Source organism: Balaenoptera physalus (genome assembly GCF_965194825.1).
Source record: "Balaenoptera physalus genome assembly, contig: HAP1_SCAFFOLD_1171, whole genome shotgun sequence".
Taxonomy (NCBI): Eukaryota; Metazoa; Chordata; class Mammalia; order Artiodactyla; family Balaenopteridae; genus Balaenoptera; species Balaenoptera physalus.
Window position 1 is genome coordinate 55547 of NW_028125623.1, and position 26817 is coordinate 82363.

Sequence of the window (26817 nt, forward strand, 5' to 3'; positions counted from 1 at the left end):
ACTAGATCCCAAGTTGTTTCCCAGATTCTGTCTTTGGGGATGACAGTGATAAAAAGACATGGGGCCAGGAAAGTCTCAGGCTTTTGTGTTTGTCCTTATAAAGGTGCTGATGTATGGTAAGGAGCAATGGAGTAAAGTTATACGTTGTCCATGAGGCCTTCTAGCATTACTGATTTGACCTTCACCCCACCTTTTCAAACTCGAGGATGAGTAAAACAGAATAGTAAAATGCTATGCTGATAGTTTTAACTACCATCCTCTATATGGTTCTGTCTAGATGTTCCGTCTGAGGTTTTATAAGTTAGAAATAAGAAAATAGTCTTTGTTTACGAATAGGCTATTTCAATGGAAAAAATATTTCTGTACCTCAGGAATGCTTCTTAGGACACATTCCTTATTTAAGTAAACTACTTGTACAGAAATGGGTTTTACAACCCATCTAGACTAAGTTGAAAATACTTCAAGCGAGCATTTAAAAAAAATTTTAGGAAATTGTCTTGACTAAATTTTCCAAGTGACTAAGTGACACTGGTGGCAGCAAAATGACTTAAATAATCTGAGACCTGATGACGTTGACTATGAGGACCAATGGATCAATTATATTCAGAACTTGGGTTTTTTTGTTTTTAAAACAGAGAGTGGTATTTTCTCCAGAGACACCGGATAGGAATATAACTTGATCGTCCCACATGTGGTCCACTCATCCACGCTGGCTTTGAATCACACTCATCCCACGCTGAGCTCTTGTTTCCTCAAGCGCATTCTATGGTCTTCCAGTGCAGACAGACAGCATGCACTTCTGGTGGTTCTACACAGCCTTCTGGTCCAGGGCTGATTGAATATGTGAGTAGTTGTTCTATCACTTATAAACCATGTTGATATTAAGCATAAATGTAGTCCAGATAAGCTTTCATTTTCTTAGCCTAGAGGAGTATGACAGGATTAAAACCAAAGTGAATTGAGGGACGACTCAACTGTTTTCAGCAAATAATATAGAAGTGATTGTACCATTTGGACCCACTTAATTTTGTGTCTGACTATAAAACAAACACTGTGACAAACAGGATTTGAAGGAAACTGAGTGACTATAGAGAAAAGTATACCTAAGTATAGTCAATACTAAGGTAATGAAACAATATTCAACTTATGACAAGCAACCCAATAGACCATTAAAGTTTTAGATCTATAAAAATATATATATTTAAAATTTACACAGTAACAATTTACATAGTCTTAAGCAGTGTGAAACACATTCTTATAAAAAGAATCATGCAGCTTTAGAAACTTGCTATTTAAGAGAACTAATTCTGAATTAGTCATTCCTTTATTCCTATTTGTATAGGTTTTCACATATCAAGTCAGTTATCAGTTAAAAAACATATACCTTCTTTAATGTGGATTCCCAACATTTTCAGAGTACTCATAAATTAGATTTTTTTCTTCCTCCCCAAGGCCTGCCTGGACAGAATTAAAATGGTCTTTCTTAGATCTCACTAAAATATGAGAAAATCATCTGATATATAACAAAAACAAATATTTCCATCCAAAATTCATCTGCAGAAAGTCCCTGGAAAATTAACAGGAATGCCCCTGATCTGAGCTGCTCTTCTCTCCTGGAGACTGGGCTGAACCTATGCTAGCTCTGTCTGGGGCTCTCCCATACACCAGAGAAGGCCCTGGGGCTTTCCCCTGGCTCCCCCGTGGGTGGAAATGACTTTGGTCAGGGCTGTGAAGGCCCACATCCAAGAAATTCAAGTCACTAAGGTGGCCCTGAACTAATACAGTTTCTTGGGGACCTTTCAAATGATAGTGTTCCTAGGATGAAACCAGAAGCCATCTGTAGTTATTTCTTTACTTTGGAGACAAAGCAAAACATAATTTGCATGACTCATTTGGTCACCTAAACCTCCCTCACGTTGGACTTTACATTGAGGGTCTTTTAAGGCTGGAGGAAATACTGAGATTAGAAGGGCACGATAGAAAGATAATGTGAAAAGGAAAAGAAATCCAGGTACCAGGCAGGGGAATTAAACTTGCTTATCAAAAAAGTCAGTCTTGAAGATAAAAGTTCTAAGGATGGATGGTGGTAATAGTTGCACAATGTGGATGTACTTAATGCCACTGAACTAAACATTTAAAAATGGTTAAAATGGTAAATTTTATATTATGTATATTTTACCACAATAAAAAAGTCAGTCTTGTACTAATATTCATACAACCCCTCAGTGTGGACACACATGGCCAAAATTTAAGAGAGAAACTTATGCTAACATCAAAAAAGGACAAGGGCATACATTTTCATTTTTGCTAAAATTCCTCTCATCATTTGAACCCTATAAGGTTAGAGAGACATTAAATGTTGGCATCACACAGGAAATTCACTTCCAATTTACTGTTGGCATTTAAAAGTGGTGCTAATTTATATGCAGTTCCTTTTAATTAGTTTGTTACATTCGATTATACAACTGAATTAAAAACATAAAAATACCCAGTACCTCTTCCCTTAAAATCTTCTGTTCTGATGCTTTCCCATAACACAGCAATTACTGAGAAGTCATCTTTATTTTTTACTTTCATTGTATCAAAATGTTCTTCACAATCTGGTCTTGCCCCTCTTTTTAAAGAATTCTTTTCCCACCCTGCCCCATCCCCCCAACACAGTTAAGGATAAACATCATGGGTTGATATGTCACAGAGTTATAGGCTGCCCATCCCTGTGAAAAAGTTCTTCCTTTCAGTCCTGGATTGATGTGGAAATCATTGCACTGGATAAGGAGATGCAAGGCCAGTGGGAACACACACGTGCCAGGTACATACCTGGACAGGCTCAGGTGGAGCCAGGAGTCCAGAGCAGCAATTCTACGTGTGTCAGTCTCAGGAGAACTGCTGCAGGCTGTCATCATATCTGCTTGTGAACACAGAGGGGAGAGTTCATTTTTTTCTTGGTCACAGTAACACATCAAGGGGATAACTTGCAACAGTGTCAATTAAATGACTGGGGTGATGCAAAGCCATAGATGCCTCCAAGCAGGAAAGGGCTGTAGAGCTCACGTGAGAACTCCTGCTTCGCGCACCTGTCAAGGTAACGCACAGCCCCTGGAGCTGAGCTCGCTGCTCTGCAGCTCTTCACCCGGAGAACAAAACGACGGCAGGCACAGCACTGGCTTATGCAGTACAGCTTATACAGGTGATCGTCCCCATTACAGAAGAATCTGATTGTTATTTTCATACACCACAGCATTTAACATACCTCTTTTTTATTTACAGTAAAATATGGAAATGTGAGAAAACGTTAGCGTCAAACACGTTAAGACGTTCTTAGAAGGGGTGTGTAACCGTGAAGTAGTGGATCATTAGCCAAGATTCTAAAGGTTATTTTGTATTCAACATTTGTTGAAACTCAAAACAGACGAGCAGAGTACCTCCAACATAAAGATTACCAAAATAAACTGAAAAAGTATTTCCAAAATAAAGATGACCAAAAGCTAGTTAGCCTGAGTATATTAGTTGTCTACTGCTGCTGTGTAACACATTACCAGAAACTTAGCGACTTAAACAGCATATCATCTATTGTCTTACAGGTCTGTAGGCTAGAGGCCTGACACGGGCTCCACTGGGCTCCAATCAAAGTGTTGGCAGGGCCACGTTCCCCTCTGGAGGCTCTAGGGGAGAATCTGTTCCCTCGCCTTTTCCAACTTCCAGAGGCCACCCACATTCTTTGGCTTGTGGCTCCTTCCTGAAACTGCAGTAACTTCCTTCCTGTATCTGCTGTAAGTAACCAACGCCAGCAGTGTTGCATCTGTCTCTGACTGTCCTTCCAGACCTCACATTTCCCTCTGACTGACACTCTCCCAAGTCCCTCTTCCACTTTAAGGACCCTTGTGATTATGTTGGGCCCACCTGCAGAACCCAGACTACTCGCCCTATTTCAAGGTCAGTGGATTAGTCCCTTAATTCCACCTGCAGCCTTGTTCTCCTTTGCCATTTGACCCGACATATTTACAGGTTCTGGGGATTAGGAGGCAGGATTCTCCCTACACACATTAAATACACATGTAAATACACATTAAATACACCGTTTAATATTTTTGTGACAGTACAATGATTGATTGTCATTCAGCTGCCTTAATCTACAGAACTGATCTCTGATCTATATAAAACATATTAAACTAGCCAGATGCGATAGTAAAAAAAAAAAAAAAGATGTAAAACAAATTGTACAACATTACAAAGTAGTGGCTATGTGTACATATGTGTTTAGATATATATATATAAAATTATACATGTTTATGTGTGTGTGAGTGTAAATACACACACACACACACACAATTTTAAAGTTAATCAAATGGCTCTGGAAAATTAATATACCATAGATATTCCTGGGAAGGTAATGCTTATAAAATAAGGCCATGTTTATGAAGATCCAAAATCAGTCAAAGATAAGATTCTTAACAAAGAACATAAAGATTATAGACAAAGAAATTCCTTCCCTTTAGTCCTTTTCCCCTACTTGTTTTCTTCTCGCTTTCTTCCTGTTGTTGTTCTTCCCAAACTAAATGTCCTTGTGCTCTGTTGTGGGTGAAATGACCAGAGCCTTTACAAACAAGGTCAAACCACCAACCCACAAATACATTAGTGCAGGGGCTCTGGAGGAAATCACTGGAAACAAAGGGAAGGCACGTGGGTCTCCGTCCAGTGTACCTGTAATCCTGGAAAGGGAGGTCCCGATTCCTCCAGTGGCAGCAATACTAGCTTTGCTTTTCTAGAAACAAACATTACTTGCAAGTGTGACCACTGTCACCGGCGAGAGCTGGTGCCCGGTCCAGGCAGACTTAAAAGACAGGAATGTGATAGTGGCGGTCATTCTCAGTCAGCAGGGAGACCTCCGGCCACTCCCTGAGCGACTCCTCTGGGTAGCAGACTTCAAAGTCTCTGGAGTTAAACCTGAACAGTCTGAACACTTTTATCTTTACTTCCAGGGAGTATCCAAGTACAAACATATCAATCTGGGGAAGAGATGAAAGAGAGGTCACAGATACACATTTCCAAATTCCCACCTCTCACCAGCGGAGGGCGAGTATTCTTCTGCAGCTCATGAGATGACGATGTACTTGCTGACAGACCCACACATGGACCAGGGAGTGGGCACGGGGCTGGGGACGAACGTCCGCGGTGCGGAGGGCAGGGGACAAGCGGAGAAATTTCTCTCTCTGGGGAGTAGCGTGAAGAAATCACAGGGAAAGCTGCCTGGAAAAAAAAACTAATAAAGGAATGCTTACAGTAAAAGTTACACTGTTTGTTTTTCGAACGGTTTTTTTTTTTTTATCGTTTTAAATCAATTTTTATTAAAATGTCAGATGATTTTGAGCACCTCCTAGGAAAGGAAAGGAAAGCAAAGCAAAGCAAAACGAAAGCCCTTTTCTATGGGGAAATAAAAGCATTGTCTGGACTTCTTTTAAAATTTCAATAACTTCTATTTGTCTGCACTAAGTAGCCAAATGCTCTCCCAGATGTTGCCTCAGTTTGCAGCTGGACTTGCTCCTGGGTAACCTCTGTTGTGGGAAAGCCTGTTACCGCCCGAGAGGCAGCGGGAAGGTCAGGAACGCTCCCAGCACTGCCGCCCGCCAGCCACAGGGCTGCAAAGACGCAGCAGCCAGCACCGGGCAGGAAGGTTTATCACTCTTCGTTTCCTCATTTGAGGGCACTCATACCCACCCGCCACCTCTTTGCAGCTGGATTTATCATGGCTGAAAGCAAACTACAAACAAACAAACACCTATGTGCTCAGGTGTTGCCAGCACCGTCCTTCATCAAACACACACGATTCTTCTGCCCCATTTACCTGCTCTAGTCCACACGTGTCACCTACAGAGTTCAGGTGATTCATCATGAAGCTCAAAGGGTCGGAAGAGGTTTCCCGGGTAAACAGGAGTCGAAAAAGACTGGGAATGACATTTGTGGTCTTCATTTGTTCATAAGCCTCAGTGACTTGATAGAGCATGATGAACTTCAGAGCTTCGTAAAGTTTACACTCCAGGATAGCATCAGAAAAAAGGGCGTTGCACATGCTTCCTCGCTTGTGATAATCTTTAATTCCACTAAATTCAGTCCACTAAAAGCAAACACAGATGTAAAGTGAAACTTAAACGGCAAAGGTGAATACATACACTGTTGCATAATTTTTAAAGTACTTATAAAACAAACCAGAGATTAATAGAGGGGAGTCGAACTTTAACTTTTCATTTTATATCATCATTTGACACTGATTTTTTTAACCCTAAGTACTTACTACTTTTACAATAACAAAATATTTCATTTAAACTAGTTTTTCAAAAAAGCACCACCTACTAGGTAAAATACTAAACAAGTCAGTTTCCTAAAGCTGCCTCTAAGGGTGTTGGGTTACACAAAGGACATTCCAGTGAAGAACAGTACTAATTAGTATTCTTTCTTTACCACTCACTGTGTGCCAGGGTGGGGTACAAAGCAATCTACGTGCATTCTCTCATTAAATCCTTACAATAACTGTACAGGGTTGAGACTATTCATATTTTAGTTTTACAGATCAGAAAACCATGGCACAAAAATGGTATTTCCCAAGGAGGATTCATTTCAATGATCTAAAATCTGTGTTTATTAAGTGCAGGGAAAAAAATCTTAGTCAAATTAGTCCCCAAGTTACTAATAGGCACATTTCAGAAGGGCATTTCCCAGTGCCTTGTCTGGACCTTGCACCGCATTTTTCTGGGGAAACAACAAAGGTACGTGATTGTTAAGGTTTCTGACCAGTCCACAAAAGCCCTCTTAGCCCATAATAGGTCTAATCATCACGTAGAACAACACTGCTCTCGTTCATCACTTGGAAGGAGAAAGAAGAGCAGGAAAGGAAATGGTCAGTTACTAGAAGACTATTTCTGCCTGCACTTCCTACTTGCGGGACATAAAGGGGCATGCCTGACATGCAGAAAAGGGGCTGCGTGTGGGATGCATGCTTTCATTCCTAGTTTTCCCCCCTAAAGACTCACCTGTGTTTTCAATAATTCCACACATTTACGTAATTTTCCAAACACATTCGAACCTGTATACTTCTCAGGACCAAAACTGTATTGCTGGATCCAATTACAACCTTGTGAAAAGAGCAGTTTTTCAGGAAGCTTGAAAAGGAAGTAGATGCCAACAGTGATCAGTATCTCAACAGGTCTGACACACAATTTGGAATATGTCACAGGAGATAATCTTATCTCATTCAGAAATCTTCATTTGAAAAGACTGTAACAACAGTTAAGTAAAAACGTATAGTCTTGTTTTAGATTTGTGGATTAAGTGATTTGGATCATCTTAATTCACAGTTTCACAACTGATGAAAACCTAAATGAAGATTACGTCTACAGAAACAATCTTTTTGGATAAAACATTTCCCGAACTTCCTAGGTATCTCCCTTTAGAAATTATTTTTAACCAAGCACCGTTAGAGTGACATAGTACATCAGGGAAATGTGGATTGTAGAAGGATGCACTTTGGGGTTCAAACCTGGCTCTGTCACTCGCCTGCTGAGAGACTGCTCAACCAGCACTGGTTATGTAACCTCTCAGCCTCATCTCCACTGTAATGGAGACAATGACGCTTGTCAGAAATCAATGCAAGTACTAGCCATTTTGCAGGACTCTTGTTGGGACTAAATAAGATTATAGAATACGTAGGAATCTGATCCACTGTGGGTGTCTGATACATTTTCCCACCCAGCCGAGCTTGTGGAGCCCAGGGCCTCGGCTAAGTTCTCTGTCCTCAGCAACTAGCAGCAGGGCTGGCACACAGCATACACTTAACTGCTAGATGCAATCAAACTACCAATAAAAACAGCTCCAAACGGAAGATGTTAAGGAAATAGACCGTGTGTAGTTACATATATGCAAATACTTTATATTTCTTTGCTCCTCCATCCTTAAATGTACATCTGTGGTTAGGCATACTACTTTCAAATAAAAATTAAGGTTATTCATAAGACTGTGCTGCTTTACACTGTTAAGAAAATGAAAAAAAACAAGGTACTGACTGGGAGAAAATATTTGCAAATGACATAGCTGATGAAGTACTCGTATTCAGAATATATAAAGAATTCTCAAAACTCAATATTAAAAAAACCCAAACAACCTAATAAAGAATGGGCAAAAGATCTGAATGGAGACTTCTCCAAGGAGGTAATGTTGATGGTAAATAAGCACGTGCAAAGATGCTCAATATCATTACCCATTAGGGGAATGCAAACAAAAAACAATGACACAAATGCACCCCTATTAGAATGGCTAAGAAACAAAACAATAAACCTGAGAACGTGGAGCAACTGGAACTCATACGTTATTGGTGGCAAAATGGCAGAGCCAGTTTGGAAAAGAGTTGCCAGGTTCTTATAAAGTTAAACATAAACCTATCATGTGACCCAGCTATCTCACTCCTAGGTATTTACCCAAAAGGAATGAAAACTTACATTCATACAGAATCCTGTATGGGAATATTTATAACAGCCTTATTCATAATTGTCAACAACTGGAAGCAATCTGGGCACCTCCCTGGTGGCGCAGTGGTTAAGACTCCGCGCTCCCAGTGCAGCGGGCCCGGGTTTGATCCCTGGTCAGGGAACTAGATTCCACATGCGTGCCACAACTAAGAGTTCACATGCCACAACTAAGAAGCCTGCGAGCTGCAACTAAGGAGCCCGCCTGCCGCAAGTAAGACCCAGGGCAACCAAATAAATAAAGAAACTGGAAGCAATCCAGATGTCCTTCAACTCATGAATGCATAAACAAAATATGTTATATTCATATCAAGGAACACCATTCAGCAATAAAAGGAGTGAACTCCAAATCCATGGAACAACATGGATGAACTACAAATGCATTATGCTAAGTGAAAGAGGCAGATTCAAAAGGCTACACACCGAATAATTCCATTTATGTGACATTCTGGAAAAGGCAAAACTATAGGGACGGAAGACATATCAGTGGTTGCCTGGGGTTGGGGGTGAGAGAAGGACTGACAAAAAGGGATACGAGGGATTCTCTGGGGTTGAGGTTACACACTGTGCTTGTCAACACTCAAATAACCATAGAGTAGAAAAGTGAATTTTAGCAGACCACCTAACTTATAAAGGACAGATGCCCTTCTCAAGAAAAGATGCCGGCATTAAAAACAAACACAGTTGAGTGCGACTATCCTTCTGAGATGATTTGTTTGCAAACTGACATGAGAGACAGAGGACTGGGCTAAAGGACCTTCAGTCTCCTGATGCCCTGTGCACAAAGCCACCCACAGAAGACCCCGAGCACCTGTGTTGCAGTCCCCGTCAGTGCGGCCTTTCCCGAACTTCCGGTGTGAGAACGTACCTTCACAATATCTTTCTCTTTCATCCAGGATGGGAAAGAGAGGCCCTGGCTGAAGACTTGGAAGAGCACCGACCTTAGTGCGTCGTAGTTGTCTCTCCTTACTTGTCGGACACATTTAATGTGCCGCTGCCAAAACAGCTCCTTGTAAGCCTATGAGCACGAGAGGAGAGGCTGTCGTTAATTCCACTGGACGAGAGAGAGTAAAGAAAGCAAATCCACTGCATCTTCAGCAAGGTGTTACTCCCCAGTAAAGCGGACAACAGAAACAAAACAATTATAAATTATGAATGCGAACACGTGTAATTTTCAAGTGACTTTTGTGTGTATGGAGTCCATGTCGTGCTATTTTAGCTGGTAACTTCCTGGAAGCCCAGAGCCGGGAAATGTCATTCTGGGGAGATGATGTCTACAACCTGAACACAGTGAAAAATACTATATATACTTTTAAGCCCATGCTAAAGTGTCATTTAAATGTACTTTTCTTTTTCCTTCTCTCTCTCGCTCTCTTTTTTTTTTTTTTGGCTTTAGCTAGTGACAAGGTTGGACAGCACTGCTGGGAATATTTACCAAGATTGGTCTGATGGAAAGTTCTAAAAATCCTCAAAATGTTTTATGTCAAGGTGCCTGAATCCCTTCAAGGACAGTCCTTGCAGATGTGTTCATAGGCCTGGCCAGGAGGGAGCTGAAAAGGGTATAACGCTCAAGTGTCCTGAAATTACGGGCCTAATTTACCTAAGTCCTCGAAGGCACTAGCTCTAGGTGAAAGGCCTGAACGCAATGTCTAGCAGCTGTTTGGCTTTTAATTAGAGCCACGGTTGTTCCTGGTGTCACATTTGGTAAAGCAGAATGGAATGCGTGTTTCCCGATTTTTACACACAAATTCTCCACCCACCACGAGCTGTATAAACAGACACACCTTCCTCATCAGCTTGGCATGGGGTGTCTCTCCTTTCCATTCTCTTGCACAATAACTGAGTATATCAACTTCTGCCTCCACGCTGAGGTTCCCTGAACCAAATCAAAGATACAAGGTGGTGAATTTTCCCTTTCCTTTCCCTTCTTGAACCCTCTCTGCACTTTAAAAATAAGGAAACATATGCATGAAAATATTGACTTTTGAATCTCCTCTGCAGATATCCAATCCACCTAAAAGATAAGGGAACGATAATATCAAAATTCTATTTTAAACAGCAAGGGCATTTTTGAAAATTAAAGATGACATAGCCACATACCTTTTCAGCCAGTGCCCTAAATATAAATGTAGCCTTCTGAAGTAGCAGAGGGTGCCCACCAGAAATGAAACTGCCAACGTCACTGACCCCTTTGCTACTCTCCACGCGGCATCTAAGGCTTGGCTGGTGACGAGCGTCCAGGAGTGAACTTGGTCATTTCCTACAAAAATTTAATAATAATAATAATAATACTGTATAGCATGGGGAACTATATTTAATATACTCGATAAACCATAATGGAAAAGAATATAAAAAGGAATGTATATATGTGTCTAACTGAGTCACTTTGCTGTACGGCAGAAATTAACATTGTAAATCAACTATACTTCAATAAAAAATAAAATAAATATACATCACAATTACACAAGCCTGCTTTGTTTAAGGGGGAAAAAAAGATACACTGGATAATTTTACCTGTAAAGAGTCTATCATTGATTTATATAAACATTTTTTAAAGCATTTGAAAATTCAATCTAAAAATTAAAGAAACACCTAGTTCTCCTATAATCAGTGTCACATATGAGGATATCTTTGTTCTACGGAATTCAAGAGGAACAGGGCACATAAAGAGCGTGGGTTTCGGAATCCCTCAGACCTGAATTTAAAACCCGTTTCTCCTACTTATTCAGCTGTCTGACTGTGGGACACCTCATTTCTCTTACCCTGAATTTTCTTGACTGTAAAATGGGAGTGAAAATACCGACCTCGCTGGAGAAAGATGGAATGAAATCATTTAAGAACCAGCACAGTGCGCCTTGCACCGTGTAGAATATCTGTTAAATCCAAGAATGACCAAGGGAGTCTGCTCAGCACCGAGCCCACAGGAGTCAGTCACACCAGGGGCGTCTCCTGCCGTGTGGCCACCACCCACTTTTGCCCACGGCGATACTCTTAGGTCATTACGGGCCGTAACACATGCCATCATCTGAACGCACAGAACGAGACTCAGACAGCAGGCACAGAGACATCGTTTCCAGAAAGTGGGCCACTTAGAATAGTCGTGGATGGAGCTAGGTGTGCAGCTTACAGGGTACACTACGATTCCTGATGTGACAGGAGAGAAAATTCACAGGCCAGGAGAGCCCAAACTACGTACTTGCAATATTTTACTATGTGCAGCAGATTCCTAATTATATTATGTTTGAACACGTAAAATGCTGAAGTACAAATGAGGAAGAGAACTTTTGAATGGTGGCCAAACCTCCTGGGGTTCATTGTGCAACAGTTCCCTCCCTGGCACATTGGTTTAGTAAAATTCCAATGATTAACTGTAGTAAAAGCCTCCTGGATTCGGAATCTACAATTTTAGCATTTTTGATCGTATGGATATTTGATATGTGTATCTCAGTAAAGTTGCTATACATTCTCAATAAAGAAATATATATACTCTCAATAAAGAAAGAATTTACCAGCAAATAAAGAAATAAAGTTACCAACAAATAAAAATATGCATGTTTATAATTATTTAAAAGTACATTTTTTTATTATTCAATTAAACTATTTATTTTTAGATTGTTGTACATTCATATGCAGCTCTGAGAAATAAGCTTGTAAGAGGCAGAGAGACATCATGTACACTTTACTGGAAAAGTACATTTTCAAAAGCAGGTACTTACCTGTTTAAAACAATTGATTAGCTGTTAATTATGTATTTACTTCTACTAGATATTTAGTACAAAGTTTTTAATGAATTGCTTAAAAACGTAAGCTATAATGCCTTTGCATCTATAATTCAGACTTTTATTAAAAAGTCTACATTATTCTTCTTAAAGAATGTATAATATTTTAGTATAAAGAGAGAGCATCATATGTGTACATAATCACTGCCTTGTTGACGAGCATTTGGATTGTTTCCCAGTTTTTCACTTTTACAAACATTTTCCTCCAACAGTCCTCGTGGACTCACGGTATCTTTTAGGATAATTTCTAGAAGAGGAAACTCTGGGTCAAAGGGTGTGCACATTTCCAGATGTTACAGACGTTGCCAAAGTGCCCCCCTCAAACAGTTGACACTCCCGCCACATGTACGAGCCTCCGTTTCCCTAAACCCCAGGACCGGCTATGATTCCTCACTGCAGTAACACGTTCACAGCTCTTCCTCTGTGAAGAGCCTTTTAGAGCATCTGCCTGCTCCCCACCGGCTCGTCCTGGTGTTTGCGTGCACTTGGAGGGCTGGGGGCTGGCTGCTGGCCCCTCCACGGGGCACTGCTCTCACCCGCCGCACACGGACTCCAATCGACGGGCTGCATTCTTAAAAGATACTGCCCGGCCCCTCGGGGCACTTGATTCGAGACCCCTGAAATAGGGGCTTCTCCTGAGCGTGAGGCCTCTCGACAGCTGCCAGGGCCTCCATGGGGACCCACCGCAGATTATGGTCTCCTCACACCTACACACACGTGCGTGCGCATACACACACACACACACACACACACATGCACTTCCCTAGCCTACTGCCCTAATCCTTGAAATTAAACCCACCTCCAACCCAAGAAAGGGCGATATGATCAACTTCTCAGAAAAAAACATGTGAGGGCTCAACACCCCCTTCCCATGCAAACCAAGAATACGAGCCTAAACTCCTTGTATCCACTCTACCCAGTGCACCCACAGGTACTGGTCAAGTGACTCAAGCCAAGAAGGGCCAGGGAGCGTATCATGGGGGCTGGTGTGGGTACCAGGGAGCGGCCTGGAGGCGGGACTCAGGAGGTCACAGGGGAGTGGGCTGCGGCTCAGAGACAACCCCGAGGTGTTCACATAACTTCGTATGAAAATATTATCAGGAGTGGGGCTTTGACAGTTCAAAAGAGCTACAGTTTGAGCTTTTGCTACGTGCCATACCCTGTGGCAATCGTTTTACAGAAATTGTCTCATTTGCTCCTAGAAACGCAGTGGCGTAAGGAGGCCCTGGTCCTGCAGTACACGGGGTGGGTGACTCCATGCCCCCACGTGCCTGTCCCTTAACCCCGGGAAGGAGGGCAGCAGGACAGCCCAGCGCCGGGGACGCAGGGCGGCTCAGGGGCTCCTCTCGCTGGTAACACGGAGGCCCCCTTGGAGCTGCGAGATGGTTTAAGGAAATGTTGGGAAAAGTGCCGAGCTCGTGGCCGGGCACACGGCAAGTACCCAAAACATGTTCATTATTATTTTATCACCTGAGGACACTGCGAGGGAGAGAACGATGAAATAAGCCGCAGAGCTAGAATTCAAACACACGGGGCAATGCGATGCGGAAGCTGGACGCTGTCCCACTTGCCTACCCTGCCTCTGAATGATGGAGCTGAGTGAATCCCAAACCAGCTCTGCTACAGCAAGTGGAATCCAGACTCTTTAAAAAGAGAGTTTAAAAAATCTCTCCTGCATGTATCAATAACTGGATTACAACTCAAAACAACAGACACGGAGGAGAACGCCATAAATGAGGCACCCAGCAAAATACTATCATGATCACAGCTTTGATGATCTCCTGAGTCAAATCTCATTTCCCCCAAAGCAGCCGAGACGGGATAAGATCTTCCATGTCAGAATCTTCCCGGGGTCCCCCTCGGCCAACCGGCCAGGGAGAAGTCAGCACCAGCCCGCCCAACTTCCCCTCCCCTACCCGGTGCCCTGCCTAACGGGGAGCTGGCCTTGGGGGGCGCCCCCTGGACTAACAGGAAAAGAGAGAAGTCCCACCACCATGGAGTCAGTCTTTCAACATAATAAACAGAGGAGCGAGAACAAGGGCAAGAAACAAGGGGAGTGGGGACGAGGGGTGGCTTTGGCGACGAAGAGGCGGAAAACAAGCGTTGCCAGGAATTATGGATTTGATCCTTTTGAATGCTCATCAAGAGATAAAAACGAAATTTCTTTTTAACCCTTTTGGGCTGGACCGCTTGGGTGGTGGCTGAAATGAGGTGATACGTGAGGCACCAGGCATTCCTATGACAGCGGAAAGTGGATGAACTAGGTCTTACACCCCCCCCCAGTCATCACCATTGCCACCTGCTGAGACCTCAACCCACACAATCCGAGGTAACACTTAGGTAGTTGCGATGTCCTTTGGGTAATGACACCAGAACCTCCTGAAGCCAGCAGTGTGGCCATGCGACACTAAACTCCGATCTGTGATCACTCAGACTACACGTGGCAGATGAGACCACTGACTGGAACTGAAAACATTAAAAGCCACTGTTTTTTTGTGGTAAAACTCTACTTAGCCTTTTTCTTTCCGTTCTCTAAACTGTACCAAAACTGAAATAATTCAAACACTCAAACAGGAAACCAAAAAGAAAAAAACAAACCTGAAAACAAAACTTAAAAGACCCAGAGGAGCCGGAAACCGAGTGATCACGCTGACAGCACTTTGCCCCAGCCTCAGGCTGGCTCGCAGGGAGAGCCCCGGGGTCTGGCTCGCCGCGACACCTGCAGTGGTGCCCCGGCTGGAGCCCGGCCCCTGCCGCGCCCGCCTCCCCGCAGGCCGCCCCTGGGGCTGCAGCGGCACAGGGAGCTCGCTCCACGCTCGGCTCCTCTGCCCCCGGGTCCGGCCCGCTGACGTTCTCCTGAAGCAGAGGCGGCGGCAGAGGAGGCGGATCAAGGGCTACGAGCGAGCGGGCTTCGCGGGGCGGAGCCTAGGCCTGAGCTAAACAGGCGGCAAAGGCGATCTAATTTCCACATTGGAGACAGCAGGGGCAGCGAGACATATCACATGGGAAAATCACCTTGTTAAAAACTTTAAGGTGAAAAATGCTAAATTTAATATAATAAATACAACAGATATTTCTATCAGCTTCAATGCCATATTCTGGTTGATTAGCAGGAGATGGTACGAAGAGTGGCCAAGAGAGATGAATGGGTTGGGAAGCAAATAGGGCCCGGGACGGCCGTGCCCCTTCTCTGTGGCAGGAGTGGTGAAGGGAGGGGGGTGCCCCAGAGAGGAGTACACACAGGCCACGTGGCACAGTGGACTGGGAGGGGCCCGGGAAGCCCCCCTCCCTCCTGCCCCGCGCCCTTCGGTTATGCTACTTCTTCCTACCCTGGGCTGGGCGCCACGCTGGCAGGCAGTGAACTGAAAACACACATGCTCTGGCCCCAGGGAGCTCTTGGTCTGGTGGGAGATGCCCTGCTGTCAGGAAAGGCTACTGGTCAGCTTGCCCAGGCCCACAGGTTAGCACGTCCTGGTGTCGGGGTCCGGCCGAGACACAGAATAACACGAGGCCCTCATGCTGGATGCCAAGGTGGGTCATCGCTCTCAGAGCGGAGTTCTGAGAACCTCAGAGGCTCGAGAATAAAGCAAAATACGGTACATTCGTCCAAACATATAAACTAAGCAATAAGCAAACAGAACGATAAACATACAGAACAAATCCTGTTAGGTCATCAAGGCTTCTGAATAATTTAGAGCAAATGGGAGACTCCTAGAGAAAAGTCAGCACAGTGGAGTGAAAGGCTGCGTTTAAATGGTCTTGGCTCATGCAAAACCATAGGTTAGTTGGGGGTTTTTTTGTATCAGCTATGTGGGAAAGAGAACAAATATGCTCTTAATAAATCTTTGAAATGGTGAGGTCAAAAGACTTTCTACACTTTTGAACTTCAGGTATTAATCCTGCTCAGTTAAGAAACCATGGTCTCCCACTTAGTAGAGTTCTATAACCAACAACTACGAGATCAGTATCACTGAGGAAGAGAACCACCAACGCGAAAGTTTTTATCTCGAAAGTCATGACCAGCGAGACACACAAGGGTAGCCCTGTCATGCAACCAACTTATCAAGGCTACGCGCGCAATCCCACATCCCATAGGACTGGGCATGCTTCACCCAAGGCTCCTGCCAACCAAGAGGCAGCAAACACAGCAGGAAATGCTCCTTGCCAAACACTGAGGGGACTGGGTGCATGTTTTTAATAACACCATAGCTCAGGGTATTTTCAGGTACTGGGCACAGCGTTAGGTGTGTAAAATTCCGCCCATCACTTTAATTTTCTAACCATGTGGCAGAGGTTTAAAACCCACCCAACTACAGAAGCACAAAAGCAGTAGGTGGGATAGGCTCCGGGGACCCCAGAACTCCAGGTCACTGTACCCAGCCAGGCAGACGCCCTGTCCCTGGTCTGGTGGAGACGGCAGGCTGGCGGAACAAGCCTGGGACCCAGTCTTTATTCTGCCATTTTCCAGCTGCAGGACCTCAGATGAATCACTTTGTCTCAACAAAGAGGCAAGAGGTTGGTGTGACCAGAGCTGTCACCACCACTTGACTCGTTACTGCTTGGGGTCACGAGGAACGTGTCTGATTCTTCCTCCACACCACAGCCTTTTAGACCTTTGACAGAAACACGGGATGCTTGGGCCGAAGGGGCTGGAATCCCACTGGTTCTCCAAGGCCTGAGTCACACCAGCCCCTCAAGCAGAATGAATCTCTCCCGCGGTTCCCCCCTGCGCGCACACACACACACACACACACACACACACACACACGCTGTCCACACTGCAGGCGGGTTCCGGTTCAGTGGATTCATGACTGCGCCCCCCACTGGCTGGAAAGCATTTCTGAGGTGAAAGCTGAAGCTTCATTCGCTGCGGACCTGGCCACCTGATGAGATGTCACACGCACACTTCATCTTTGAAGCCCAGAGAAAGCAAGCAGAAGCCTGAACTTGAACCCACGTGTTCTGACCCAAGGTCAGTGCCCTTTGAATCAACTACCCAACCGCCCTTCCTGAGTAATTCTCTTCCAAGAATGCAAAACAATTAACAAGCATGAACTCAGAAGGCAGCTGTCATTCCCACTGTGCCTTTTTCTCTTCTAGATCAGACACGCCCCCTTCTCTCCACCAGGCCTCACTCGACATGATTTGGTGGCGAGGGGCAGGGGGGTAGTCTCTTCATTATCCCGGTCACCCTTCTCGGGACCCACCCCACACTCAGAGTGAGACCGCAGGTCAGAACACACTGCCCTGAGTGTGACCCAAGCGGGAGAGAATTCAACCACGTGACCACTTCTTCACGCTCCATCGGGAGTCAGCAAGTTTTCTGTGTAGGGTCAGAGAGTATTTTAGGCACTGCCAGCCATCTGGTCTCCGTCCCATCCACTCAGATCGTCCCCGACAGAGGGGAAGCAGCCATCAGACAGTACACAGCGGGGTGGTGTTCCAAGAAAACTTTTTTACAAGACGCTGAAATTTGAATTTCATATAAGTTTCACATGTCAGGAAATGGTATTCTTCTTTTGATCTTTTTTCCAACCATTAAAAAATGTAAAAACCATTCATAGGTCACAGGCCATATAAAAACTGAGTGGGACAGATCTGGCCCGTGGGCCGTGGTTGGCCAGACTCTGCCTAGATGATACATTCACACTAATGCAGCCTGCGATTGTATTAGTATTCAGCCTGCCATCAACCTAAAGCCGTTTAGACCTGTTGCTGGAGCACATCTCCCCATCTGCCGAAGGGGGAGAGAGAAAAGGTGCTTTCATCCCACTGTCCTCAAACCTCCAGGGGGAAGAACTGTCCTGGAGATCTGATACTGGCCTCCACCCCTCTCCCCTCTCCCCTCCCTCTTTCTTGAGGGAGGGAGACTTACCTGATGGCAGGTGTAAGACCCTCTGCTCAGCTCAGCCCCCTCCTCTCCACTAGGATCTGCCTGCCTGCCGAGAGGTGCCCTTGGGGCTGCTGTCTCTCTGGGGGAGAGGCCTGACCTTTGAGGGGAGAGTACAGCTCAGGCACTGCCTGCAAGCCCATCTGGCCATATGACTAAGACACAGGGATTTTATCACCGAGCCGATATTTTAAAAATCCCTGACTTCCGTGTCTACCTTTCAGTTAGTTCAGAACCTGGGAAGGGAAGCAAGGGATTATCCAGATCGCATGTGCAAGCTCTGTGCATTTTAGACCCAGGAGCTGACACACATCCCTGCTAAATTTCACGTTACTGGACTTGGCTCACTGCTCTGACCTGTCATGGCTTCCATGGTGCTCTGTCCCTCTCTCAACTCTTAGACCTTTAAAAACTAAGCTTGTCTTCCACATCCCAAAATAGATCATTTATGAACACGTGACCAAGAGAGAAATAAGGTACACCCTGAGACAAGCCACTTTCGCCACACAGTGATTTTTCCATTAACCAGAATCATTTGGCCTCTGTCGCTACTGGTTACTCATCCTTCTAATTGGCTTCCCTTCTCCAACGCCATTTTCCACTCTGAAGCCAATGGTGTGTGTTCTGTTGGTTTGTTTTTTGTATCTTTTTTTACATTCAATGGATGTGTCATCTCCTATTCAAAAATCTTTCTGGCTTTCCTTGCTTATAGGAAAGACCCACTCCTGGCAGCCAGTGGAGTCATCTGGAAAGGCCTCTAAACAAGTGAGAGAGTGATGGGGCATCGCCTATTGCACCATCCCAGCCAGAGGCCTCGGAGAGCTGGTCTTCCCATAACCAGGAACCGGTCTCACCACGTAACCCCAGCCACTGGTGGAACCAACTGAGAAGTCGGGCTGGGCCCACCACTGATGGGAGCCCAGGGCGGAGGTCTCCCTGTCCCCCTCCCCTAGTCTCTACCCCTCGCGGCCCCGTCTACCTTTACGTGGTCCTTCAGATCTGCTCTCCTGAAAAGAAACCAGAGGCTTCAAAACAAACTGGCCAAACATTACAGAGCATCGTACTCGAAGTCTACGGATGCGCCACATCCTGACCAGCGGGGCTCTTAGAAGGACGACCCTCGGGCCCCATGGAAGCAGAATCTGTGTTCTACAGGATCCCCAGCGATTCAAGCGCAACCAAGGCCTGGGAGGCGCTGCCACCGAGACGGAACCATGCTTGCCCTGGCTCCACCTGTGGAGAATCTATTTATTGGCTGGGCGCCGGTCTTGTCTTTAGTTCCCAGGTGATTGCAATGTATCACCGGCGATGAGACGCACTACTCTGGAGTCAGGGCTTCCTCCGTCCTTGGCTGCTTCTGTTAGCTCAAATATACTATCACACGCCTATTGATTTCCAAAACTACCCTTCGGGGAAATCGTGACAGATAAAGAAAAGTCTCACTGGTCGTGTAATCCAACTACCAGTAAGTGCTGCCTGTGTTCTGTGCCTCTTTCCCTTTGGCCAAGGTGAGGGGCTACTTTTACTAGTCAGTTGCTATTTTTCCAAGGCTGGGATCTATGCCTACCTAAAAAAGAACTTTGCTGAAATTAATAATAAAGGAACCCAGGGCTTCCCTGGTGGTGCAGTGGTTGAGAATCTGCCTGCTAATGCAGGGGACACGGGTTCGAGCCCTGGTCTGGGAAGATCCCACATGCCGCGGAGCAACTGGGCCCGTGAGCCACAACTACTGAGCCTGCGCGTCTGGAGCCTGTGCTCCGCAACAAGAGAGGCCGCGATAGTGAGAGGCCCGCGCACCGCGATGAAGAGTGGTCCCCGCTTGCCACAACTGGAGAAAGCCCTCGCACAGAAACGAAGACCCAACACAGCCAAAAATAAATAATAAAATAAATTAATTAATTAAAAAACCACTGTTTGTGGTATTTAAAAAAAAAATAGTAATAATAATAAAGGAACCCAACTACTAATGTGACCTCTGGGGAGGCTGACCAACTCCTCCTGGCTTGCCTGGGGGTCCCCCAGTTTTAGTGCTGAAAAGCTCCTCGTCCGAGGACATCCTTGGTCTCAGGCAAACCAGGACAGGTGCTCACCCTGCCTCCAGGGTCCCCCTTGGTCTGACCCTGACTCTTCCCTACTCTCCCACCTCTTCCTCTTGCTCCAAGATGACTGGCGGCCCTCAGTTCCTCCATCAGGGCTCACTCCTGCCTCCCGGCCTGCCTTTGCCCGTGCTCTTCCCTCATCTGGAATACTCTTCACTTTACTCACTCTCCAGCTCTCAGCTCAAATGTCACTTCCTGGGGCCAAGCTTCTCTGACCCGATCCCAACCCCCAGGCTTGGTCACATCCCTGCTACACTCTCTCACAGCACACGGTGTCCTCTTCCTTCACAGCACGCATCACAGTTTATACAACTGTGTTTGTGTTTGGTTAGTGTCTGTCTCCCTGTGTAGGTGCATGTCTTCAGGACTGGGATTGTGTCTGTTTTCTCTCTGCTTTCTCGGTCCCTAGGAACACGGTAGACAGTTAATAAATATCTGCTGAATAAAGAAGATGAACTGATGTAGTCAGAATCCAGTCCACACGTCTCCACGACAGAGACTGCCAGCCAACCCCAGTATCTGTTCTCTCTTCTTCCACAGGAATACAATCCTGACTTTGGCTGGCATTCCACCTTCCCTACGTGCTGGGTATAGCCCTGTAAGTGAATTCTGGCCAAGAAGTGCTATGTGCAGTTTTCAAAAGGTTCTATTGAGAGGGGTGTGTACTCCTTGCCCTCCCTCCTCCCTCCTAGCTGGAATGTAGGTGTGATAACTGACATTCAGCAGCCATCTTGGATCAGGAAGTAGCTGTGGGCGTGAAACCCCTGCAGGGTGGAAACAAAGTGGAAGGAGCCTGGGCCTCTGACACTATGGAGCCCATTCCAGCCCTGGGGAGCCATGTCTGAGCTTTGCCATAAAAGAAATAAACTTAATTCACTTATTTGGGGTTGTTCTGTTACTCCACCATACCTAATCCTGCCTAACAGCCTCTCTCTTGCTGGTCCCTTCTGACTTCTAACATGCATGTCAGAAATGGTGTGGGAATTCCCTGGTGGTCCAGTGGTTAGAACTCCGCACTCCCACTGCAGGGGGCACGGGTTCAATCCCTGGTCAGGAAACTAAGATCCCACAAGCCATGCGGTGTGGCAAAAAAACAAAAAAGAAAAGAAAAAAGAAAAAAAAGAAATGGTGAGCCACCACTCTGTTTTCCCTTCCCTTAAATACACTCATGTAAATATAAAGCAGGAAGTGAGGCTGTGAAGCGGTCACCTAGTGGGATGGCTTCAGGGTAGTGGAATGAGCAGGCCCCAGGGAGTCAGGAACTCAGCTCCAGGTCTGGTCCTAGACAGTCGAGCAACTTGGACCTCAGCTTCCTCCCCTATAAACAAACACAAGGAGGCCAGGCCACTCACCACCGTTCTCCTCCAAATGCCTCTTTATGTTAACATGTTTCAGAGTTATGTTAGTGGAATAGTCACGCTGTGGTACAGGCACAGGATTTTAAGTAGTTGTGAAACAACTGAGGTTCAACTAAACTCAAAACATTACTCAAAACTTGCCCTACAGGAAAGATGCCTGAGCGTGTACAGAAGATACACGAGACCTTGATAAATGCCAGCAAATACTCCACCCGAGACATGCGTGCTTAGATCTGCAGGTCTATTACACCAGCTGACCTGAAAGCAGAATTCTGATAAAGAGCCTTTTCCGCAAGGGCTTGTCTGGGACCCCAGTTTCTAAATGACAGCAAGAAATAAAAGAGGAAGGTTGAGGAGCCTGGGGGAGCGGGAAGGGAAAGGAGAATTGTACCATCACATGTTACAGGCTCCAAACTTTGAATGAATCGGTGAGGTATATGTGGGAGAAGATGCTGGAATATCCAAGCATGAGGAACAGTGCAGTACAAGGTAGGTCTATAAGCAGTGGCCGTACCAGTCCTCTGTCATGACAATCAGCTGAGTACCCCAAACTGAGTTTAACAAATGTTTAAGAAACAAAAGAGAGGGCTACACCGTGGATAAAACTGATCTAATAAACTCTCAGTTTGAGTGATTTTTCTCTTTATTTCAGATTTCAGAGGAAGGAATCGATGCACCCGAGTCTTGCACTGCTTCAGGTGCAAAACTGAGGGACCCAACATTTATATTAATAATTCGATTGGCTACGTTTGCATTTCACGGTTCGAGGCCAGCCTTAGCTACAAACTGAACTCCCAGTTCATTTGTTAAATACCAAGTAAAATGACACAGAGCTGATCGGGTCCGCTGACTTCAGTGCCACTCAGCCCTTCACATCTGGGTGGTGACTGACTGTCCTCGCCCACGCCGGCCTGGCTGGCCATCTCTTCCACTTCCCCTGTCCTCTCAGCCATTCTGCTGCTTCCACAGCATTTCAACCTATCCTGGCAGGCGATTTGGAAGACACAGAGCACTCAGTTTTCCTGTCACTTTAGCGATCTCACAGCAAAGTTGAGGTCTTCTTGTCACAGATCAACAAATATAACCACGATGTGCCTGCTGTCACTCACTCTAAGACCCAGGGAAAGGTTCTCTCTTTACAGGGAAGAAGTTCAGTCCACTTCAGCTTGGGAGACACAACGCTCCGGGGAACCCTCTCTGCCCCGGCTGAGGGGAGAGACACACAAGGTTCAAAGCCCGCGCCCCTGCCCACCTCCGCTCCTGAGCCACTTGGGAACTGGCCTGTACCCACGAGATCCTCCACGCCTGGGGGCAGCAGGAGCTCAGGTCCACTGTAATGGGCACATGAGAAGGCAGGATACTTTTTTTTCTTTCAGTGAAAAAGACAGCTGTATTTGATTTACATTTAACAAGATTTACAAAAAGGGGTAGGGGTGGTCCTGGGCTCCTGGCCCCCCCAGATCTGGGCAGTGCCTCCAGGACAGCCTGTCTGACAGGCCGAGACCGGGACCCCCAGGTCTTCTGGGTCCCTTCTGGCCGCCTGGGCCTCAGCGTCTGACGTCCAGCTTGACCTCTGAGGTGGGCCCACGGCACGGAGCCCACCCGGAGTGCGGGTGCCCCACAGGCCAGGCCAGGCCGGGAAGGCATCTTGTGGCTCTGGGGGCCGCAGGCACTCAGGCCCCACCCAAGAGGCCAACCCCAGGTATCTGGGCAGCTGCTGGTGCCCAGGGAAGAGGGCTGGGATTCTGCTTCTAAGTTGGGAGAGGACTCTTGAGAAGCTAACTTCCAATTATCGATACATTATTACTCCCTCTGCCAGAAGACTAACCCTAACTAATAGTCAATAAAAATCAATAACACTGGCAAGCAGAGAAAGAGCTAATAAGGTGTTTTAAATTACTATGTAACTAACATCCAACAGTTCCACATAAACTCAAAGTCAGAGTCACCTGGTTAAATCAACAATGAAAGACTTACTATTAAATTCTTAATTCAGAGGTTTATTGAGCATAGCATCTTACGTGCTACAGTTTCTGGGATTGTTGTTTATTACCTGGGAATCCCAGCAACAGTACTAACAGACAAGGGTCCTTAGAAATGAACATAAACATTTTATTATCCTCTTATTTTAAACATGATGGCCTCTGTCTATTCCGGCTCAATTAAATGAAAAAGTAGAAAAATAGAGTATGACTAGAACAAAAGATCACTGGAAAAATGAGTGTATAAACCAAAACTTTTCCCTGTTGACTTACTGTAACGTGACATTTAAGTGTTCTTCCATTCAATTAATTACAAATCAATAAATGTGTATATAACCTCCGTCTTGAGAACAGATTGTCCTAAGTAACTGAACATGGACCAGAGGATTCAAGTGGGCAGGAGAGAAAGGTCAGATACAATAGTCCATTAACTCCTTTAACTGGTACATAAAGACTTCAGAGCCACGTATAAAGAAACACACGTGTAGGAAGTTTTAACTCGATAATGATGACTTTTTCTCCCGCACACAGACCTGTGAGTTCCCTTGAGCAACAACGATGGTATTAAGTTGATAAGCCAACTTTGCTTTAGAACAGCTTAACTGTGATGAGGTACCTTTGGAACCTAGAGTGCTCCCAGGTATAAGCCTGAATGTTTTAGGAGACAGAAGCGGGCGATGGTTAAGAACATGCTGCGGGAGGAGCCGGGCTGCCAGGGCTTGAATCCCGGCACCACTTACTAGCTGGAAACTCTGAGGAAATTCCGTGACCATTCCGAGCATCACAGGACGGTGGTTGTAGAGATTACATAAGACTATGGGCAGTGTCTCCGTGTCCAGCACCGTGAAGAGAGCTCCAGTACCCACTGTTACTGTGGCAGGGACAACGCTGGGGGCTGCAGACACATAGGACAGCACCCACCCGCTCCGGGGAGCCAGGTGAAAGGTCACTTTCAAATTCAGTCATTGTGCCAATCAAGAATTTCTACTTAGCTAAAACACATGGTGCCAAAATTTACACTTTATTTGCTATTTAATCCATCTCACAGAAACGTAAGAGTAGAAGTATAAAAGTGACAAAACAGGCTGGCAAAAAATAGCAACTGTGGACCACTTGGTTGTAAGCATTCTCTTGTAGGCTCTGTTGCGGGCATGTGTTTTCAATTGCAGTGTTGGCTTTCCTTTTCCTAAGCCCTCAAACTATTTTTTAAGGAGGGAAAATGTTTCCCTTTAGGCTGAAGCTGAGGAAAGAATTCTCTCTGCTCTCACAGTGCTGGCACACCTTGAACTTGGTGCACTGGAAGGGAAAATTCCTGACAATTACATTAAGCCCAGAGTAGATACCCTTCGGCGCCCCCCAGCCAGCTTTTCCCAGCTGTGCCCCACCTCCGCTTCCAGCTTTGCTCTGCCGAAACAACACAGGGAGAAGGGAAGAAAATCACATATGAAAAAGTTCAGATGGATACACCCCCAGGAAATATTTGGCTAATTCTATAAGAATCCAAGGTGCAGAAAGGTTGAAAATTAGTTCATTCTCCAAACTTCTGAGAGTGGGAGATACGTCAATCACAGAATTCTAGACTGGGAGGGGCTTTATGGATCAGCTAGCCTAGTGCCCTCATTTTATGGACCAGGACCCAGAAGCTTCGAGGCCCACAGTCCTGGGCAAAAGGATGTCTAGAACTCATGTCTTGTCTCCTAGAACCGGGCTGTTTTCACCACACCCGACACTTTGCTGTGTGAATCAAAAGCTCCTGCTGGGACCAAGAATCCGGACTAAGAAGCAGTCCCAGTAACTTCCCATTGACGCTGCGGCACCTGGAACAGGCGTGCTCCCCAAATTCACTCGTGGGCTCTCACCCCCGGGGTGGCCTCCAGGAAAATACACAATCGGGAATGTGCTCCAAGCTGAGAAGCAGATCATCTTCCTCAGACCTGGGGCTGGAAGCATGGCAAGGAAAGCACCCTTCATTCGTCCGGTGAGGGCCCAGCTACGCACGCAGAGGGCAGAGACGCCGCGACACAGGTGGCGCGCGGCGACCTCGGCCACCTGTGCCATACTGGGCTGCCGCTCCTGCCCCTGGTGAGATTTTTGTTTCAAAAGCCAGAGTTTTCTCTGTTGCTCATCGAGTCTCGACTGCTGCGAAGGTGTGGGCCACATCCTCTGCCAGCAAAGCGCGAAACCCGTCAACTTCCCTCCGACAACAATCAAGGGCTCGGAGGGGACACCGAGAAGGGGACACCGGCGCACGTGGGCGCCAGGGCCCGACCCCAGCCGCTGCCGGGGCACCCCACCCCGCCGCAACGCATCCCAGCCCGCAGGACCCGCTTTCTCTTTCCAGGAACCCGCCTGCTCTGCCTCGGAGGGTCGCTCGCTGCCTCGGCCCGACGGCGCAGTTCCTCACTTAGGGGCGACCCCCGCCCCCGACGGCCCCCCAAACCCTGCAGCCCGTCCCCCTCCCCGCCCCGGGCAGGGGCGCCCCGGACCTCCCACCCCTGGGATGGCGGGCCCCGAACCTTCCAACCCAGGGTTGCGCCGACGGCCGGCGGGGGCGAGCGCGTCCCGGGCGCCCGCGGCCCCCGCCCCGCCCCGCCCCGCCCCACCGGGCCCCGGGCCCACCTGCGGCGGGGTCGCGAGGTCGTTGCCGCTCCTGCTCCCGCGGGGGGCTCCTCCGCGCCGCCATGGCGGCCGCGGGCGGCTGATGGGCGCGGAGCCTCGACCGCTGGGTCTGTCAGAGGCAGCGGCCGCCGGCCGGCGCCCGGTCTCACTTCCCTGCGGCTGGCGTGCGATAGAGGCGCCGGGAGGGGACCGCAGCCTGCGCTCCCGCCCCGGGAGCCCGCTCGTCGACTGACACACCGGGCCACCAATGGGAGGCCGCGGCGGGGGCGGGGACGGGGCCAAGCGGGCGGGCCTTGCAGGGTGGGCGGGGTCTCCGCGCCTTCTGGGTCGCCAGCCCGGGCTGCGCAGAGCCGCTGGTGCTCCGCGGGGCGGGGGTGGGAAAGCTACTGCTGGGATGCAAACGCCGCTTCTCGGGAAACATCCTGGGGAGTCCACCTGGACGGGTCCTACGACCTCCCTGGCACTTTATATCGAAGGCCCATTGAGTGGGAAGGAAGACTGGTGGGTGGGATGGTGTGGGAGAGGGACTGGTCCCATTTTCCTCTCATGGCAAGGTTACAGCATTCCCTTCCCTGGC

The 26817-nt window shown here is 46.8% G+C and overlaps 1 protein-coding gene and 1 long non-coding RNA gene across 11 annotated transcripts in view; one reads left to right on the plus strand and one right to left on the minus strand.

Moving 5' to 3' along the window:
- LOC309653798 overlaps window positions 1–5091 on the plus strand; it is a 51009-nt gene extending 45918 nt beyond the window's left edge. For 6 of the 7 annotated variants that reach the window (XR_014259507.1, XR_014259508.1, XR_014259509.1 and 3 more), the window contains 2 exons: window positions 636–843; window positions 3582–4102. This is a non-coding gene — a long non-coding RNA (uncharacterized lncRNA). Of the gene's footprint in view, window positions 1–635; window positions 844–3581; window positions 4103–4979 lie in introns of those variants that run through there. The other variant, XR_014259511.1, reaches the window with a different exon arrangement.
- LOC309653796 (inactive ubiquitin thioesterase OTULINL-like) lies at window positions 787–26459 on the minus strand. Of its 4 annotated transcripts, XM_082478594.1 has the most exons (10): window positions 26241–26459; window positions 10614–10773; window positions 10496–10527; window positions 10298–10389; window positions 9382–9531; window positions 7026–7154; window positions 5843–6112; window positions 5058–5247; window positions 2818–2905; window positions 787–923 (listed from the first exon to the last, which is right to left on the minus strand). In XM_082478594.1, the coding sequence occupies exons 1-10, from the start codon at window positions 26302–26304 to the stop codon at window positions 911–913; spliced, it is 1188 nt and encodes a 395-aa protein (XP_082334720.1). In that variant the 5' UTR covers window positions 26305–26459; the 3' UTR covers window positions 787–910. The 4 variants fall into 4 exon arrangements, with proteins under 4 accessions (XP_082334720.1, XP_082334719.1, XP_082334721.1 ...); XM_082478593.1 differs by lacking the exon at window positions 787–923 and having other exon boundaries at window positions 2558–2905; XM_082478595.1 differs by lacking the exon at window positions 787–923 and having other exon boundaries at window positions 5065–5247.
- Between the last annotated feature and the right edge of the window lie 358 nt (window positions 26460–26817).

Coding starts and splice junctions, on each gene's coding strand:
- LOC309653796 (XM_082478593.1), bottom strand. CDS start 26,304: ATGGCGGCGCGGAGGAGCCCCCCGCGGGAGCAGGAGCGGCAACGACCT. Junction 10,390..10,495: donor TCTGCAGAGGAGATTCAAAA/GTCAATATTTTC, acceptor GATTTGGTTCAG/GGAACCTCAGCGTGGAGGCA. Junction 6,113..7,025: donor TGGAATTATTGAAAACACAG/GTGAGTCTTTAG, acceptor GTTTGCTTTTAG/TGGACTGAATTTAGTGGAAT.